General features: G+C 36.9%; 1 protein-coding gene across 1 annotated transcript in view; it reads left to right on the top strand.

Moving 5' to 3' along the window:
• Positions 1–20,643, top strand: part of TRHDE (thyrotropin releasing hormone degrading enzyme) — a 345,581-nt gene that overhangs the window by 311,436 nt on the left and 13,502 nt on the right. The window contains exons 13-15 of the mRNA XM_004417871.3: positions 1,628–1,775; positions 3,637–3,734; positions 4,184–4,291. Of these exons, the coding sequence (XP_004417928.2) occupies positions 1,628–1,775; positions 3,637–3,734; positions 4,184–4,291 (354 nt within the window). The remainder of the gene's footprint in view (positions 1–1,627; positions 1,776–3,636; positions 3,735–4,183; positions 4,292–20,643) is intronic.

The raw sequence follows: 20,643 nt of genomic DNA, 5'->3' as shown, positions 1-20,643 counted from the left end.
TTTAAGGAAAAAAACCAAATCATTGTTTTTATAGAAAATTATATTGCTTTTCAGTAGGTGACAAACCCTTGAAAGCAAAATTTAACTTTATTATTGAGATGCTACACTAGTAAAAAAGATAAAGTTCCTTATTTAATTGTTATTGTGATAGCCTAATTTCATGTTAATTCTGCAAGGATGTATAAATGGAAACTGTACAAGAAAAGTGTCACAAATCTAAATGTAGTCTATATCATACAAACTAGGAAATTCTAAAATTACGGGGAAATTTGGGGTTATTTTCAACATTCTTATTTATGTCAGATATTAACTGTGGTTGATCTTATATCGTGAGAGAACCAAACTCATTAGAGTGACACATATTCTTTGTTTAATTCAAAGAAAACTGAAACGCAATCTTCAGAATTGGTTTTTATTATGAATATTATAAACACAGCTCCAAGTTAATATTCATCTGTGGAGTAATTTTTGCTCATCACATTGAGTAAAGACTAAATAATCTGGCAAACTTATTTTAAGTGAAGATGAGAAAAGGCTTTCCCTCCCTGTCCACCTTCTACCAAGCACAAATAAAAAGGTCCATCTAATTTTGTGATGCTGCAAAAGAAGAGTAGTGAGACGTGTAGATAAAGGAGATAACCAGGCTTTGGTTGTTTTCATATTTCCTTGTCCACTGTGTTAAAAATCTGAATTCAGTTGATTATTAATGTAAACAAAAATCCAGCAAAATATGTAGTGGCACTGTATCTTTGCGTTAGGGGCATCAGGCTAAGACTGCCTTTTAACGTACTATGGATTGTCATCTATTTTGCTTTGACTTGCAAGAATTTTATATGCGATCTACTGGACAGTAGAGATATACACTTCTTTTGGCTTCTTTTTTGGATATACTCTCTTTAAATATTGGCAACATGTGTTCAGATAATTTTAAAAAGCTACAATTTCATATTTTCAGAGAATCTGACACTGATCACCAAGGTGCATGGCATGTATATGGAAAGGAAAATAATAAACAGGAAGACTCTATTCTTTTAACATTTCTGTAATTTGGACTGTATTAACATTTAACTATGATTTTCATAAGTGTTATGGAAAGTAATTTTTTTAAAAAAACAGGCAGGTTTGAAAATTGCTTATATTGTAATATAGTCAAAATTGTAAGTTGCCACTTTAATTTGATCATCCTTTTGAAAACGATTTGTACTAAAATCATTACACAGAGCTACATGAAAAGTAAAGAGAATGCATTGAGAAACCAAAATTTCATTTCAGTAATCAATTATTTTCAATTATTGTGACCTCTGAAGAGTTTCTGTGAAGGAAAATACCTAGAGTTGATTTTATTCAAATTCCAAAAATCTTTCCTTTTTAAAAATATATATTCTGATATCTTTGTGCTCATGTAAATTTTAACTCTCCAACTCTGTGTACATTAGGGCCATTGGCATCCTAAGTAGGACTGTATTTCAAGTGAGTAATTTTATTTTAAGTATGGCTGAGTGTGGCTTCTTTATACTGTGATGAATCTTGCTTTCTGCCTTTTTATCTGCATAAGTAAAATCTTCATTTTTGCATCCTCATGTATCTTTTCTGCAGATAATTAACATTAACTTTTCTGACTATGCAGAGCTGGCTATTTGCCTCAGAATATTCCCCTGGAGGTTATCAGATACCTGGTTGAGGAGAAGGATTTTCTTCCTTGGCATGCTGCCAGCCGAGCTCTTTATCCTCTAGACAAATTACTGGACCGCATGGAGAAATACAATGTCTTCAATGTAAAAAGACATATTTTCTTCTTTCTTATTTTCAGAAGATAAATTGTTTTCTCATTATCTACTGTATTAAACTGATCCTGAGTTATTTTAGTTCCTTCTAATTTGTGTTATCATTTTGTCCTAATTTTCTGTGCAACACTGATGACAATTACTTGAAGAAGAAATTTAATACAAGCTGCTTTTTGTTATGGCCTAAAAGTGTCAGTTAAGCTTAAATGCCTCAGAATTTAAGAACAAATATACATGGCAAATCTTTAAAGTTCAAACTTACTTTCCAAGAGTTAAAGAGCTCTGTGTTCACAAAGGACTTAACCTAGTAGAGGGATCTCAAAGATCTTAACAAAATATGGACACTTTCAGTAAAGATTCTTAGTCATTGTTTTTATCCAAAAGGGCATAGTGAACTCAATTCACTTCCTTAATTAACAAGGATAAGATCAACATTGAGGCAAATCCCATTCATAATTGGGTCCAAGGGGATACAGGAGAGCAGAGAACAAATAATCCACATAGACAGGAAGACATGACGAACATTCCAAAATGTTACCCGAGCAGGTCTCCTGAGCCTGTGAACCAGAACTGCCCTGCTGACACTGCCTAATCTAGCGTAACGATCATTTTGAGTAAGATTAGAATTAAGTACTGCTGATGAGCTTTTGATCACTAAATTTCTTATCACCAGTGAGGCTTTGCGTATGAGAATACGTCTCTGTGCCTTCCATCACCTTTGAGCACTATTTATTTTTCTTCACTTATTTTATAAGTCTGCCTTCTTGTCTTATAAAATCGTTCTATTTCTTATGACATCCTGGCTCTGCTAATTAACTACACGTTTGGAATTACTTGAGGTTAGATTGCCATGACATGAAATCTGTTTATTGGAGCCATCTGCATTGCCTGATGGCCATCAGAGTTGCTTCTTTTCATCTTACGCTAGACCTACATGGAAGCACCTCTGTTTTTTGAAAATGGGAATAATCCTGGCTTGGCTGTTTTTCGTTCTTAGTTTTGTCTAAGCCCTTACAGTGGACATTCTGAGAAATGTGTTGTTACAGTTATGGTATAATTTTTATGTGCTAGGGGAAGACTTATTATACTTTTCTTTTCTCATTAACACAGAGACACTGCAATATTAAACTTCTGTAAAAGTAAAATACATTTTTGTATATATTTGTACTGTGGAAGAGTATATCGTGTCAGACACCTCAATTTCAGTAAAAGTTAAGAGGTGGTTTACTATAATTTCTGTGCTCTCATTCCTTTGACAAAATTCAAGGACCACGTTACAGTGAGGAGCGCATATCTTACATTGCTACTGATATTTAAGTATATCCTTAGCTGAATGATTGCTGACTCTGAAATACCATTCTAGTGAAGAGTGTTCTGTGTACCTCAGGTTCAACAATGTTGGGCTACTGGCTGGGCCTACATAACAGTTTTGTATTAAATGTCCTCTATTGACATAAACCACATAAATATTAGATGCTCATTTTCATGAACTGTATCTACATACATTTGTGTGTATGTATGCAGGGCTATCGTTGTCAATATGCCTCAGTTTTCTTGTTTTGCTACAAAAATTGTCATCAGAAATATTTAATAGTGCAAATTTCTTAATCTTTCAATAGGAAGTAAAGAGTAGACCTCCATCATTGCAATTGTATTTCATCCTTATTTTCTATATTTGAAATACTAAGTTGAATAAAATTATAATAGAGCATTACCATGCCCACAATTTTACTGATATTTTAAAGCAGGTACATTTAGAGAAGATTTTAATTTTATTATGTAATTTTAGTGATCAGCACCATGGCAAGGTTGGAAACTGACATTATCTTTATTTCCCTTACCTCCCATTTAGGAATATATTTTAAAGCAAGTTGCAACAACGTACATGAAGCTTGGATGGCCAAAAAATAATTTTAACGGATCTCTTGTTGAAACATCCTACCAACATGAGTACTGTTTGATTTCCTTGCTGGTTCCTCCCCCAGAGCTGTGCAGTGATCGGTTCTAGCACACTGTGGTGTTAGCAGCGTGAGGCGTCTTCCTCTCACTCTGGTCTTCCATTTCCCCTCCCGGGGAGGGCTGTGGCTGGGTGGCACCGTTCCTCCCGCCTGGCCTGGGAACACAGGCATTTCATGCCTGTGTTTTAATTTAAGATCTGCCTTTATTGGTAATGTTGAGATCTGATCCCGTGCCCCTCAGGTAGTACTGTTTCCAGAGAAGACATTTAGCATGCTTGACTGTTCTACTCTGCTTAACTCTTACTCAGCAAAGTAGATTTTCTGTATCTGAAAACTATTTTGTGCTAATTATGTACTTATCTACTGTAATGTAATGAATTACCTTTTCTCCCCAGATATTAGCACTGCTTTTTAATTTTTTTTCCTTGTGATGACACCTAGAGAACTACGTAGAGAAGTTATCATGCTGGCATGCAGTTTTGGCAACAAGCACTGTCACCAACAGGCATCAACACTTATTTCAGACTGGATTTCCAGCAACAGGAACAGGTGAGTTGAGCCACATCCTGCATTTCTGATATGATTTAATCCTGTCAGGTTCTCAATGGATGCATTCCATTTATCAACTGGAGAAAAACAAGACAAGAAAAAAACATCGAGAAACTTTGTTTCAGGTTCACAGCTTAAAAGGCAACAGCATGAAAGCCACAGTACACTTATCTTTGGAATGTTTCATCAAGTTTTAAACTAACTTTCTTCATCTAGGTCCTTATTCTTTATACATAAGGTGTCAACTTATTTCGAATTTTGATAGCTTTGCTATCCCATGAGAACAAAATAATTAAATTTAGGCCAGACTCTAAGGTTCTTTAAACAAAGTTTGTGGTATTTATTCATAAAACTACTATGAGCATATGATATCAATAAAGTAGCATAACAAATGTTAATATTAAAAACTAAAAACAAGAAGGTTATGAAAAAGGTCTTTACTCTTTTAGTGACCCTTGACAGAGACCTTAAACTTGTATCTTATCTTGGAATTTCACAGTATGGTATTTTAATACATAATGTGAGGTTAAAATTATTTAATAGAATTCCTTTTGATAAAAAATATTATACTAAATGTCACTCATTAATGTTAATGAAAAGAATATTAAACATAAACAAAATCAAAAATCAGTGATCTTCTTACTACAGTTTTTTAAACCTTCTTAGGTGTCTTTGTATTGCCAAGGACCTTTACGTTCCGTTTCTTCTCACACTTTGGGCGGTTGACGGTCACTCCTCTCTGGGCTTTGGCACCGTGTTGAGGAGAGTCCCACCGGAAGCGTGAGAAGCTGGGGGCAGTTTGTTCAGATGGTTCTAGTTCACATGCACAGGGGGCTCGTCCATGATATGAGGAGTTGAGGTGACCCGTGGGCAACAGAGAAAGTGACTTGTTCTGAATGAACACAGAGAACCACAGACAGCGTAACCTACTTATGGAACAAATCAGTATTTGTCTTGTTGAGGGTTATTTAGGTTTAAATTTAGTGTCTAACTGACCCCAGATCAAACGGTAGCTCCCCTGTTTTAAAGATCTGTGTGGGAAATCTTTCACTGCATGATTTAGTCATTTGTCACTTAGCTTCTCTAGTATTTCCTGTTTGCCCTTTAAGTTAATGGTTTCTGGTCTTATACTGAGCTAAGAAGGAAAATATTTTATCACTGTCATCTCTCAATTGATTCATCATATACTTGAAGACAGTGATGAAATCTGTCATCAGTCTCCTCTAGAACTAAAGCATCCTCATTATTTAAACTTTTACTAATAGTTATACTTTTTGATAAGCCTTCTCAACTGTTTCATTAGACTTAAAATTATTATACAAATTTTTTCCCTGTTTTTTACCACCTTCTTCAATTCTACCACATATGACTAGGCTGTGAAAACATAAACATTTTCCAAAATCAATACTTTCAAATTTTATTAAGATACATAATCATATACACATATGAGAAAAAAAGTGAAATATATTATTTAAAGATTGTGGTCTCTACTTCCCTCCCTTTTGTTTTTTGAGTATTTGTTTGTTTGTTTGATTTTGACACAAACACATGCCTTTTCTCAGAGCTGGTAGTTGCTTTTTAACCCTTTAATGAATTTACCCATGTTAACATACATTCTTATCATTTTATTAAAATTGGACTTACGCCATTGCATTACCATAATTTTTCGAGTGAGTATTCAAGCCTAATATCACTTCCTACATTTAAATCACTTCCTGCATTTAAAAATATAGCTATTGGGAAAATGCTATTTTTAAAATAATTCATTTACTTAACAAAATTTTATTGAACAATTCTCAATACCAGTTGGTAGCCAGAGAGCAAAGAGAAGAGGGGGAGCTCAAAATTATAGAAGATACAGCTCTGTAAACAAATAATTGTGCTTGAAGAAGAACTAAACCCAGGACAGGATGTGAACACGAGGAAGGAGGAGTTCCTGCCGTGGAGGACGGCAGGACGCTGTTAGGCGGACAAGGCGGACTGCAGGCAGGGCGAGGCATGTGTGAGCGGGGAAGGTGGGCGGATGGGGGTGCTAGGCAGAAGGAAGGTACGTGGTCTGATGTTTAGTTTAGTGCATGTAGTAATTTTTGGCTTGTGAATTGGAACAATCCATCACTTCCATAATTCCCTTAAAAACAAGGTTCATATATAAGGTGTCAGCTCATTTCAGTTTCGATAACTCTGCCATTATTCACGGTAAAATAAGGAAATTTGGGCCTGATACTTTAAGGTGCTTTTGTTATTTTCTTCACCCTTTTTTTTATATTCTACTGCTTTGCTTTCTTTTGTAGCTGGGCAAATCAACATGCTAAGTGAAACTAACTCTGTGTTTACTAAGATTTGCTCAGCCAACCATGTGACATGCCCAGCATTCACAGTGACCTCCTGCAGTGAGGGCACATGGTACCCACTGAGCTCCCCGTGTGTGAAGATCAGAGGTTTAATCTATATTTTTTGGATGGCAGCTTAATAGCAAAACAATAACGCAATCCTGTAGTTGGTGCTGAGTTTAACTTTCTTAAATTGAGTCAATGAAGGGGAGAGCAAGGTTTCTTTTTAAATTACCTTGAAGCAACAGATCAGTCAGCTTTGTTTGCTTGTTTTTGTTTAACTGGAAGCATAAAAATCATCTAAAAAAAACCTCCAGAGGTAATGTAGTAGTACACTTATAAAATATTTTGGGAGATGCTGTATATTTATGCTAATAAATCTAATAGAGAGTGTGTCATGGAATTAGCAGGGATTGCAAATCTTTGGGATGCTGTGCTACAGATAGCCTAGTCTTGATATGCTGGGGAGATAGGTTGAAGCAGTGACATTGGATTCAGGAGAATGGAATGAATGCGCAAGTTGGTGCAGGATAGGGTAATGGAATCAAAAAGTGCAATGAAAAGCTAGAGATGGTAGCAGCAGAGAGAAAAATTCAAAAATTACAGTGGATGATAAATTGAATGAGTTGACATTCTGATCCCTGTTAAAATATTCAAATGCTACAGTTTGTAGAATGGTAATCGTGATGGCATTCAGGAAAACAGATTGAGCTACACTCAGGTCTTGTTAGGCTGCCATGTGGGGACTAAGTTCAGCAGAACGCCACATTTGAGAAAAGAGACAAATTGCCCAGCATTTGATAGAAAACGATACAAACGATAAAAAGATCTTGAAAACATGAGCTATGAGACGAGGTTCTGAGACCTGAAAATTTCACTCTAAAAAACAAGATGTAGAAAAGACGATAGCCTTTTTGTGTGTATGAAAGGCAGAATGAAAGGGACAAAAATTGGTTTCTTTCATTGGTTAGTGCAGACAAATAAGAAACAATTGGCCGAAGCTTTACTGAGTAAAATAAAGCAAATATATTATTACTGCAGATGAATTATTATTTGTGAATCTCTGTACTAAAACACTATTAAGATTGTAGAATTAACTATACAGAGATCACAATATAGCAATATGGGATTTTGTCTGAATAAAAAATTTAACCTGAAATTAAATGTGTCCACAATAACACAACCTCTTAATTGTGTGATAATGTATTATTTTTCAAATAATGTTAAAATGTACAATTTAAAGCTTTGAGGCAATACAGAGTGAAGATTTACAATATTTAATTTAAAAAAATTCTTCAATAGATGTGATATCTATTCCCTAACATATAAATTGATAACTGGTATTGTCACTCTTCTTAAAAAATACCCTGAAACAGCAGAGTACCTTGCACATTGCAGGAAATCAAAAATGTGTATTGAACTGAAGTGAATTGGAAATTCATTTTGAAACTGAAAAAACTAAAGCATTCCACAATAAAAATTACAAGCAGAGGAGCATCTCTGAAACTTGCAGCATACAGAGTACATAGGCTTCACTATTCATGCAATTAATTACATTGTTACTAATATTACTGCCTTTAATGATGATAATCTTAATGAAAACTATATTTACTTTATTGAGTGCTTATTACATTTCAGGCATTGGGCTAACTGCTTTTGGTGCATGATCTCATAGTTTTTATTTTCATTTTTACAGAAGACAAATCCAAAACTCACAAAGGTTATGTAACTTGCCAAGATTCTATACTAATAGGCAGTGGATCTAGGCTTCCACCCCCAACCTGCCTGCCTTCTACCCCTACTGCATGTGAGCAGGTGGTGGTATATCAAATTACCATATACCAGTAATATATGTGTGTTCAAAAAAGACAAAAAACAAACAAACATACAAAAAGACACCCAACAGGTCACAAGTACTCTCTGCAGTGAGTATAAGCAGTAGTTTTATGCGAGTTGTGCCACACGGCGTAAGCCTGTGGTTCCGAGAATCTGATCGTGCGTAAGAATCACTGGGGGGACTTGTGAAACAGTTTGCTGGCCCACCCCCAGAGTTCTGATTCAGTAGGTGGAATGCAGCCCAGGAATTTGTATTTATAACAAATTCCCAGGTGATGCTGATGCTGTTGCTGTGGGTCCAGGGACCACACTGTGGGAACCACTGGTGTAGGGAGAATTTATTGTCTTCAGAGTCAGAGACACCTGGGACCAGATTGCTCTGTTCTGCTAAATGACCTGAGGAGAGTCACTTGGTTTCATCATCTAAAAATTGGCCATAATATTACCAACCAGATAAGTCATGAGAGTTATATAGGAGACTGCCTATATAATATCTAACCCTCGTAGGAAATCATAAAACATTAACCATCTTTGGAGTTGCCCTCTGCTTGTTTTGACCACCCTTGTGTAGTGGCTGGTGTGAATTTTAGGTGGAGAAGGTGGGAACACTAACATTTATAGAATGCCTTCAATATTAGACCTACCCTCTGTAAGTTTTGAGGATATAAGGATGTGAGCTGTAGCATGAGATATAAAGCAAAATATGACCAGAGAGGTTCTCTGTTCGGAGCAGCGGGACCCTTGCCCTTTCCCTGCTTTGGAAGTACCACCTGTCTTAGCCTGCAGGTTCTGTGACTGTCTCCTCCCTGCTCCCCTTGGTCAGCTGCTGATGGCACACTGTTCTCCATCAGCCACAGCCCATTTTCTCTCGTAGTGTAAAGAGCGCGGGTAAGCTCTTTTCCTTTGTGTCTGCTCCCCGTCCATCCAAGTTTGCCTTTCTTACATGAGAACATAAAAGTGGAGGGAGAGAGGGCTCTTTCCAGTGTGGTCTGCATATGTCTGGTCCAGAAACCTCATGTTTTCTTCCCCTAGAACCTGCATCCTAACTTATTGTCTCTGTTTCCAAGTTATTGTGGGTCTGTTCCCTCCATTCTTCACACTGCTTTTGTATTCTTCTTACTGTAAATTGGTCTACTGTAAATTTTCCTAGGCTAAAGTTGTGCCAGCCAGACCTGCCCTTTCAGTGCTCAGTTACCAGCAAGGCGCTGTGCAGACAAGTGAAGGCAGCAGGGTATCTGTATGGAAGATGAAAGGACAGGGCTGCCCGAACCTCCAGGGAGCTGGGGGGAAGAATTGCTCCTGGTTCATCCGTAGACAGCTGTGGCCTTAAACAAGCAGTCACTATCTCCAAATCTCAACCTTGTTTCTAAACGAGGCTGTTGCTTCCAAGTCTCCGGGGTGTACATCAGCTCTAATAGTCCAAAATTCAACACTCACTGGGCATGAACACAAATCGTACAGTTTCCTCACAATCTGCCCACTTTGGGTTCTCTTTTGATTGTACATTCCTTTATCCATGTCTTGAGTAAGTGTGTATCGAGCAGCTACAAAGTGTCCGTCACCATGCTAGACACTTGGAAGGCAACATTCCTTCACTCAACTACTGTCAGCCCCAGTTACTTGTCTGGCCCTGAGAATGTATAGTTTGTGCCTTTAGACACACCCTGAAGATTAATAGATGGGAGAGTGTAGCAGGGAGGCAGAAGTTGTTCAAAATAATCACACAATGCTAAAAACAAAACTCAGACATTGACCACCAGCGAGAGATGAGTGGTATTCCGAGAGACTGTCATACAGGGATTTGATCGGATCAGGGAGATCAGGGAAACTTCCGGCTCTAAGAGCTCATGATGGGAATGAAGAGAACGGACATGTGTGAGCATGGTTGGGGAAGGTGTGACGGGAGTTAACGGTTGTTTGGTATGAAGCATAAGAGAAAGGATGGCATTAATGACAATTCACTAGAATAATCCTACAGGGCTCAGACTTTTATGCATATGAACTGGTTAAAAAGACATTTTTAAGGCTATATCTAAAACTCGCCATCATACTTTTAAATAATTGCAAGGATTTAACTTTCAGCATATTGTAAATAGACAGTTTTTCAATAAGATTCTTTCAAGACCTCTAAATGTATCAAATAGAATTGAAACACCATAGCCATTTTATACTCACCATTAACCATTTAAAAATGTGATTAAGTTCTTATTTAATAGTCAAAAATTTTATATTATTCTTTTCTCCTCGCTGAAATTGTTTTCTAATATAAAATATTTTTGCTTGAAAAAATCTTTTTTGGATCACACTATCATACTTTTCTGCAATAAAAAATACATACATACAACACATGCAGACACACACATAATGTTTTTATGTCATCATAAAACTCTGTGCTAAATTTTTAAGTTTTCATTGCAATTGTTACTTGTACATAATTGATCAACATAAATACATTGCAAACTGATAACTAATTTCCAAATATAAAAGTAAAAATTGTTAAATATAAAGGTAAAAAATGAGATTGGCTTTTCTTTTCCAATTAGTTGTTATATTCACAGATAAATATTACTCACTGCTAGAATGAGAAAAGTTTCACTATCAATTTTGTTCATATTTTTATGTTAAAGTGCTGAGAAATCTTATACATAAAAATAAATAGTTGGGCATGGAAGGTGTTTTGTTGTAGCAATGTGACAATTTTTCAAAATCTTTCCAAGTTCTCTGCTAAAAATCACATAGTAATCTAAAAAATGGTTTATAAAAATATAAAAAATAAAAATTTTTTTCCTCAAAATTTTTAGATTATCACCTGACAACTTGATTAGGTCCTTCTTCAAATTTTATGGAAGCAAAGAATTTAAAAAGTTGAAGACTCATTTTCTAGGTATCAATACCAATATTTAGGATTTTCTCTTTATTTGGTATGGCAGTGCAACGCACCCCGGAAGATGCAAGATGAGTGAAGGAGAAAGGGAGAGACAGTGGGGGAAGGGCGGTTCTGGAGAGAGAAGCCTCCAACTGAAGGGTCAGTGGGTGGGAGCTGACGGCCTGACGCTGCCACGGCCTCGGGCACTCCCTGAACAGGCTTCCCTTCGCCCCAGGGGTACCAACAGCTCACGCTGAAGACAGCCGCCCTAGGACGGGAGTGGACGTGGAGAGAATGAGAGGTGGATGAAATTGCCAGGGAGAGAATATAGTGTAAGGAGAGGGCTCAAGGCTAAGAACTGGGAAATCTCAGCTTTGAATAGCTGAGTGTAAGTAGCTGTGGCCCTTGAAGGTTAACGTTGACAGCACATTCTGAAAGTTGTTTTATTCCGCCTACCAGTTTTCATATATTTTGTCATTTATTATTAATCCTTTCCACTATAAATCCAAAAAATTTTATCTATATATTTAACGTTCTAGATGTATCCATAGATATAGCTATGTAGAAATGGTATATAGGCTGAGTTTACGTCTGGAATTTATTCTTATACATAGATGTCCCCAGGAACCTTATGCAATTCCTAATTTTACTTTAACTCATTTCCCATTAAAAACACAGCTACTTGCACTTTATTTTGCATTAGAAAATAAGCAGTTTATATCCTAGCTTCAAAATAGTTTTCATAATTTTCTCACCTGTGTTTGAATATTTTACTCAAAGCGTTATTTTACTACATTAGCCAATACTGCCTTTACAAGTCATGTATCGCTCTACCTCCTGCCCACACCTGGCATAGACACTGCTTTTTTTTCTTTGGAATATCAGAAATTATTTAATTTTTAATGTCGAAGAGTTTAGGAAGGATAATGTAAAAGGTGGTTATATTGTCAGTGAGTTATGTTAAGTAGCTCAGAACAGATTGACCCGTATTTCACTTGTGGGTGAGGTAATGCAGCGTCCTGCGCTGCAGTTTGTGGGGCTGGTTCCTTGTTTCACACTGTGCACAGCGAGGACACCACTAGCAGAGGACTCCATGCACGCTGTGTGTAAATTCCACCCTCGATGTCCTTCATTCCAGACCACTGAGGGGACGGGAGCAGACAGAGTGAGTTACTCAGTTGAATGTTTGTAACGCAGATTAAAAAAGTATTTTCAGCTAGTTTCCCCCAGTGCAAAACTTGAGAGCACATATTTTTTTTTACTTTTACCATATGCTTGGAAAAAAACCTTAAGGGTTTTCACCTTCCTTACATCACTTTTCTGCCCTAGGAATTTTATATTTCAGTAGTTATGGCCATCACCTCCTTGTGAATTGTTGTCTGCATGACTCCAGCCTAGAGACTTAGGAATTGCACATGAGAATCTTTAAAGCAGAAAGTGGTAAGGGAATCTCTGGAATAACTCACAGTTACCATCAAAATCATCATCATCACTGACATCTTCTTATTGATTGATCTCTCTGTAGTTCTTTAAAGCGAAAAAGTAAAATCTTGAACATGCTGCTTCTCCCATGGTGACAGATACGGTGCTGCAGGGCCAGGGTCACCCGTCCCCATGTGAGTAAGGAGATATCTGCTTAATAGTCAACTTGGTTTTTAACTTTCAGCTCTATTTCTAAACTAAAGTATTATTACACATTTCTCCCATAGTAAAGTCTCTTAATTTAATTAATCAGTATCAATTCAGACTCTTACAGTACTTGATTCGGGTACCAAATAACCCTGTCTAGGACATTGTGCTCAGAAGCACTGGGTGGGGATCCAGTGTGGAGCACAGGATGGTTTCTGCCTTCCTGAAGCTGACAGTCCAGTGGGGTAGACTGAGGCTCATCAGACATCACACAGATACCGTAAGATTTTCACTGTATTGAGAATCCAGAGGGGAGCTTTACAAGAAGAGGACAATTGGACCTGTCAGTGCGGTTGACATTCCTGCAGAGTGACAACCGACCTGAGGCCTAGGGGAAGACACGCGGTCACTAGGCAGAGAGGAAAAGGAGGTGGAAGCTCCAGGAACACTGCACGAGCATGGCCTTCCTCCTCAACATCGCTTCTCAAGGCCAAATCTCGGTGCTTTCAAAAAGTTTAGCTGACGGGGCAGAATCTGTACTGACCCAAGAACATCCTCTGGAGTTTTGTAATTGTTTTTTCAGTTAATCAGTTTGCTTTGTTTTTATTTGCTGAGAAGAGCAAAAATCCCCGTTGATTGATTATGCTCCTTCATCAAATCTTTAGGGGATCTCTATTCTAGGATTAGAGTATGTTACCAAACAAAAGTGTTTTGGAAAAGCTATACAGACAAAAAATAATACATGAAATGCAGTAAGTGTGCTTGCTTTCTGAATTAATCCCATTGTGAATTCCTTTGTAAACTGGAAATCCTTTTCACCAGCGGTAATCACTGCCTGACTTAGCATTTGGAGAAGCAAGGGTCGTGTATTAGGATTACACCTGAGTGTAGAAGAGGACTTGATTCTCTCTCTTACCCCTAAATGCCTCTGGAATCCCACTGCAAGTGCCACTTTTCCTCACTATTGGGAGAATTCAATACATGCCAGCTCAGTTCTGTCCATTGTGGGATGAATATTTGACTGAATGACCTACTTGAGAGACTAACTAATCTAGATGTATTTTTAATTTACTTTTTGGTATAGCAGGGACTTTAATTGCCTTGAGAGCTAATATAATTCCAGTAAGCACATATTTCTATTCATTTTCTTATAGTCACATTTAGTTTGCAATCTAAATGCATTAATGATTTTATATTCTACTTTAAAATGCAGAAATAATCATACACTTATTTTCCTTATTCCAACACTTTTGGCTTTTTCCTGACATTTTACTTTTTTAAGAAATTGTGTTACTAGCCATGCAGAGAGGCAAATAGTCAATAATGTTTTTTCAAGGTATTTTAATTTTTACAGAAGTATGCTTTTGAAGGTGACGACTTAATTTAACTTTTTTTTCTTTTCAGTATAATTGGTTTTTCCTTCATTTCTGCCAATAGTAATTCTCCTATCATGCTAGTATTGCTTGTCTAATATTATACCAATTTCAGGCATAACACTATTGAACTTTTGTGTCATCTATGAAAAGATATGCCTATTGATTAGTTATAGAATAGCTCTATTTTAACTGCCTGCCTGTTTATCACAGCACAAGTGCTGAATGAATATAGATTTACATGGACCACACAGGGGGCAATGCTGATTAGACTTACAGTAGTAATCATTATTATTTACTAAGCCAGAGCTGAAGCACCAATAAAAATATTTGCAGCTTCCAAAACACATTTACTTACTCACGGAGAGTAGATTATACTGATGGACTCAGATTCATCGAGTATAAGGTTTATTGCAACTACTGCTAACCACTATAAAAAAGAAATTTCCTCCACCTTTTCCCAAAATAACATAAGCTTTGCTGTTAGCACTGAGAAGATTCCTTCAGCAACATCAACAACATTTCCTTTCTGTTTATTTTCCCCCTTGTGATTAAGACAGAACTGATTCCATACATGTAATTCATTTTATTTCAAAATGAAAATGAAAATAATTCCTATTAGTCTTCTTTCTAATGATGATAACATTTACTTAACATTGTGATAATGTTGATGAAAAATATTCCAGAAGCATCAAATATTGTTTTGTAATACATATATCTTAAAATATCTGAAAGTGAGAAAGAACTCTGATGACTTGTAATTTCTTGACAATAACAGGAAGAAGAAAAGCCCATGCACACACTGTCATGGGTTGAATAGTGGCCTCTAAAAGCTATGTCCAAACCCTAAACCCTATCTGTGATGTGACCTTATCTGGAAATAGAGTCTTTGCAGATGTAATTAAATTAAGGATTTGAGATGAGATCACATGGATTTAGGGTGAGCTGTGAATTCACTGATGAGTGTACTTATAAGAGACAGATGAGACACAGAGAGAAATTCATGAGAAGACAGAGGTGGAGACTGAAGTCATGCATTGACAAGTCAAGGAATGAAAAGGATGCCAGAGCCACTGGAAGCTAGGAGAGAGCCGTGGACCAGAGTCGTCAGAGCCACCAGAAGGAAGCAACCCTGTGATGCCTCGATTTTGGGTTTCTGGCCATAAGAACTGTGAGAGAGTAACTTTCTGTTGTTTTAAGCCACCAAGTTTGTGGAAATTTTTTATGACACCTTAAGAAACTAATATACACTCCTTTAGCCTCTGCCTTGTATGGAAAACTTGGTTTATAATCAACATTTTGGATTGTTTTTCTTTGATGGAATATCAAGGAATGCTACAGATAGCAAGTTAAACTTTTAACTTTCACTAACTTCATCCTACTCTTACTTAAGATTTTCACCAAGAAATGGAGGAATAAAAGAAGATACTGAGAAGGCATTTTCTTGTTCCTCACAAAATTCAGACAAAATTAATATCATCAGTTCTCATAATATTGTTTTTTAATTGTGTAGGAAAAAAAATACGGAGTGGTCTATGGCATGATGACAGAATAATATATAGAGATGTCCCTAAAATTCAGCAAAGAACCCATCCTCGTTTTTCAGAATCCCTTCACTTCTAAATATTTAAAGGAGTTTCTTTTTTTTCTTTCTAATGACTTGAGATTCTTTTATAATCAAAAAATCAAAAAGAAAAAAAAATGAAGTGACTTCTGTTTTATTTTCATATATGAATAAACCTTGGCTATTTTGGCCTGGAATATACAGTGCAGGCATCCATCTACACTCTGTCTTCTCGCCCTCTTCATCTCAGGCTCCAGCCACCACCTGCCCGTTACATGGACACGTGCACGGATACATTGCAGTTATTTCACAGAATCATAGTATTTGTGTTCACTCTTGTAAAGGATGTGTTTTCTCAGCTACGTCATCTCTCAATGTGAAATACACCTTTGAGCTCATTTGGTAACTGTTCATCCCCTCTTGCCGTTCCTCTTTTCTGCAGAACCCACATGGTTTTGATTTTTTTTTCAATAACTTTCTGTTACCTTATATAACAGGACTAGATTCTTCATAACTATTTTTAATTATCAAACTTAATTACATCTATTCTTAGTCCTTTAAACACACACATATATGAAGTTTACCGTGGATTTCACTGCTTTTCCACAGAAGGGCAAAGTATGCTCAGTGAAGCCGTAGGACATCTAGGATTTGACGTGAAGGACACCTCCCTACTTTCAATGTACAGCATTCTTTTGTGTAGTGAATTTATCAGTTAAAACTATGGAAAGCTGCAGAATCATATGTTGATTAATGCACGCACACACACACGCAAATAGCGAAATTTACTTTGGCCAAAATAAAATTTATTTTTAGTTGGGGACCTTTTAAGCGAGAAAAATACATTACTTATTGCCTACTCCTGACAGCTTAGTGGTTATGCCTAAAAAGTTAACTAAATTAGCATAGTTTATTCTTCCCAGGCCGGAGAATGCGCCTCGTTAACCTCAGTGACCCTGACAGTGTGCTAGAAATGAAGGTAGACCACATTTGCACAGGCCCACATGTTTATAGATATAGTATTTGATGGATACAATAAATCTGTGTAATTTTAACCTTTGTATGAAGAATACAAAAGACAATGCTTGTTTCTGTGAATGGTTCCTTGGCAACAAGAGCTGTGTGTCCAGGTGGAGCGCAGCGTCACCCAGTGGGGTCTCACAGACCCCCAGGCCCGGGGCACGACTTGAATGGAAACAGTGCTTGTGGATCTGCTGCTGTAACGAGCCCACCACGGTGGGTGTCGTTCCCACCCTCATCTTTCCTCTTAACAGTTAACCTGCAGCGCTGGTTCCGAATCACCGGGATTCAGACAGCACTGCTTTCTGTACATGTCTACACTTCCTGTCACGGCTGGCACTTACATTATGTGCTCCCATCAGAGCCCAGGGAAGCAGCAGCTTAAATATTCACGGATCAGGAGAGAGCAGGTTTGCTGAGAAGCCATGGATAATAGGCATGCAATTACCAGGAAACAATCTTTCTCATCTTTAACACAGGCACCTATAAATAGGGCATTTTATCGGCCATTTCACAACTTCTTCTACAACTGTCTACTCTTAAGTTTTAAGTCATGTTATGCTCTTAGAGCTATTTATACTGCAGCCTGCTCCCCACTGTTTTAGGGTGAGTCATCACAGATATCTTAATTTTTTACTTTTGTTATAAAGCTGTTTGATTGTTTTGGTATAATTGGGCAGAATTGATTCTGGATGTCATAAGAGTTCTGAGTTGTGAAATGTTAAATAACAGTGTTCTAGGCTTTTCAGTAGAATGTGTTTAAAATACAGTTGAAAGAAAAATTTTAGCCCTCACCACCCAGAAGAAATGGTAGCTACTTTATACGTGGGACTTAACGGTTTAAAATGCAATTTCATAGATATTATTTCAGCTTAAATAAAGTGAACCTCCCTTTTAAAGTACACTCATTGTAGTTACAAAAGCCGTTTAAAAGGAGTACAGTTACCTGAAAACATAATCTTTTGACACGTTGGGATGTTAAGAGTTAAAATGATTGCTCCAATAATCCTTTTTCCTTTCATGTAGAGACAGCAGCAGATGTCTCTTTGCAAATATGCAAAATTACAATATAAAGATGTATTGAACATCATTTCAGAACACAGTAATTTTAAATATAGTTGGTCTATTCTCCACCAGGTTTCTCCAACTCTATTTTTTGAGGTCCAAAGGGCCCTGCAGATTGTTTTTGAACTGTCTTTTCCTCTGTTCTGAGGTTCTAGTATTCCCTTTCTGTTATACTTAATCAGTGGGAATAAGCAAGCGCTTTGTGGGCACCAGTGAGAGGAGCCCTTAGAGACAGAGCAGGCCTGGCTGACAGCCTTGCTGCCTGCTGCAATTCCAGCCGTCACTCGCTGCACACGTCACGTGGAGGCTGTTCACCCTTTGCTAGGGACCTGGTGGAGATACTGGGGAACAATATTCCTTCTGGTTTCCAGGGCTTTTATGTGGATTCAGTGGCACATTGGATTGATAAGTATGCTAGTAGAGTTAGGTGGGATTATAAAAGTGTATTTTATTGTAATGCCTTCAACTTGAGATGTATTGTCAGTCATGATTTTTATAATTACTCGTTCACTTTTATCGAGGTTGTCTAAAAACTTATTCTGCTTTCTTTTTAGTCCAGTACTTGTTTGGGAAAGACAGGAATATCTGTTGCCACCTCATCCTAATCATAATAGCAATAAAAATAATGAGGAGGAGGAATGTCTTTACCACATATTGAGACAATTTTCTATGTCCCCTGTGCTTGGCAATGCACAGCATTTAGATAAAGCCCATCCTGAGCCCTTGATATGCACCAGGCACTGTGCTAAGCACTGAATAAACATTATCTCATTTAATCATTGTAACAACCATGTAAGGAATTATTATCCCCATTTTCCAAATGAAGAAACGGACACTTGGGTGCAAAAAGTCACATATTCCTTCTGAAGAGCTTTAAGTTTTATTCAAGATGGCTTTCTTAGCAGCAGCCAAGGGACTAAGGAAGGGGGATAGAAAGAGAGATGGGGGTAGGGGACACCATGAACAGGATCAACCTTTGTAAATGCAGGTTATGTGTCAGTCTGACTTTTTAAAGTCATGGATTGTCTGCCCTGGAATAAGTAAGACTGCTAGTACTTACAAAGGTGGACAGGATTCGGAGTGTGGGCAAGGAAGCCTCAACCACAGCTGCCTTTTAATTTGTAGTTAGAGTAGGCAATCTTTCAAATGAATTAATTAACTACTAATTAATTAAAATTAATTAAATGGTAGGCCGCACTCTATATCAATGGGATGTGTGGTGCCACTGAAACCACGAGGTGCTCTTAGAGAGGCTAGCGATCTGAGACATTTTTTTCATTTTCTTTGAAAATAATTAAATCCACATTTCAATGTTACTACAATCACTAATGAAAAGAATCTTGTACTAACAGAGCAGGAAGGAAACTTAGAACTCATGTACTTTAGCCCTGTCCAATTAGGATGAAAAATGAAGCCCAGAGCAATGACCTTGACTCGCCCAGTCCTAGAGGCAGTTCCTGGGCAAATTAGGTCTACTGAGAACCTGCTTAGAAATAGACCAATATCGTAAGTAAGCATCAAAATTTATATTTTAAAATAGTGTGATTTTTTTTTCCTTTGGCAAGTATAATTTTCCTCTGAGAGATATTTTGACTATATCATCAGGATTATTTCTACATATTATTCAGTAGCATTTTTCTGTATTGGAACATATTTTATTCTAATAGTAACAGAATTTTGTCTTTATAAATGTAATTATACCTTTACTTATCTTATTTCCAAAGTAATTAAATTTGAAATATATATAAGTATCCATAATCCCCAAGCCCAGAGGGAAAATGTTAATATTCTCTTTTTTATCCTTTCAGTCTTTCTTCCTAACAAACACATTATGTTTTTTTTAAACTTAACACAGTGGTCTTATATACGTATTATACTCTGTCCTTAATAATATATTTTACCATATCATTAAACATTAATCTATGGCATCATTCTTAGTTGCTATTTATATCTTAACATAAACCCCTCCCTTATTGTTATTTTAGATGAGTCCTGTTAAAAAACAATGCAGCAACGAGAATTTGCATAGCAAAATCTGTGGAAATTTTCCCAATTATTTATCTAAATTTATCAATCTACTTCACAATTTTCCATTTAATAACTAAAGTACCAATTTACTGTGATTTAAAGTATTAATCCCATTCCAGCAACATCATTATTTAACTCAGTAAAAAAACTTTCCTAAAAAATGCATGTCTTTATTTTTCCCACCTACTTAATTTTTTAACTTCTACTCCAAGGCATTTAGTTTTCAGGCATTTGCTTTTGGCTAGGTGAAAAAGGTTAAATATATCATCAAAACACAAAATAAATTATTTCAAAATGATATTGATGCCGGCCCTGATATCAATTCCCCTACATTAAACTCAGCGTATATGGGGTTAAAACCAAAAGCACCCATCCCCTTTCCCTGCTTCTCTAAGTTACATTCATATGTAAATATCAGTTTTTTAAACCTTCCTATCCCTGAAATTTACAAGTCAAATGGAAATTACAATTGTTAAAAGCCCAGGTGGCCTCACACTGAAGTTTTGGCTAATTACCAGTTCTTGAGGTTTGTTACAGGGAAACTGATATCCGGAGAATGTCAAGAAACTAAAGCTTCCCAGACCTCAACTCCTTGGCTTCCTGGTACCAGAATCCACCCTCCACCATGGAGGCAGACAACC

Source organism: Ceratotherium simum, chromosome 25 (assembly GCF_057802395.1).
Source record: "Ceratotherium simum simum isolate JZ-2026a chromosome 25, ASM5780239v1, whole genome shotgun sequence".
Lineage (NCBI taxonomy): Eukaryota > Metazoa > Chordata > Mammalia > Perissodactyla > Rhinocerotidae > Ceratotherium > Ceratotherium simum.
Note: the sequence above shows the minus strand (reverse complement) of the source record. Positions and strands in the feature narration are given on the sequence as shown.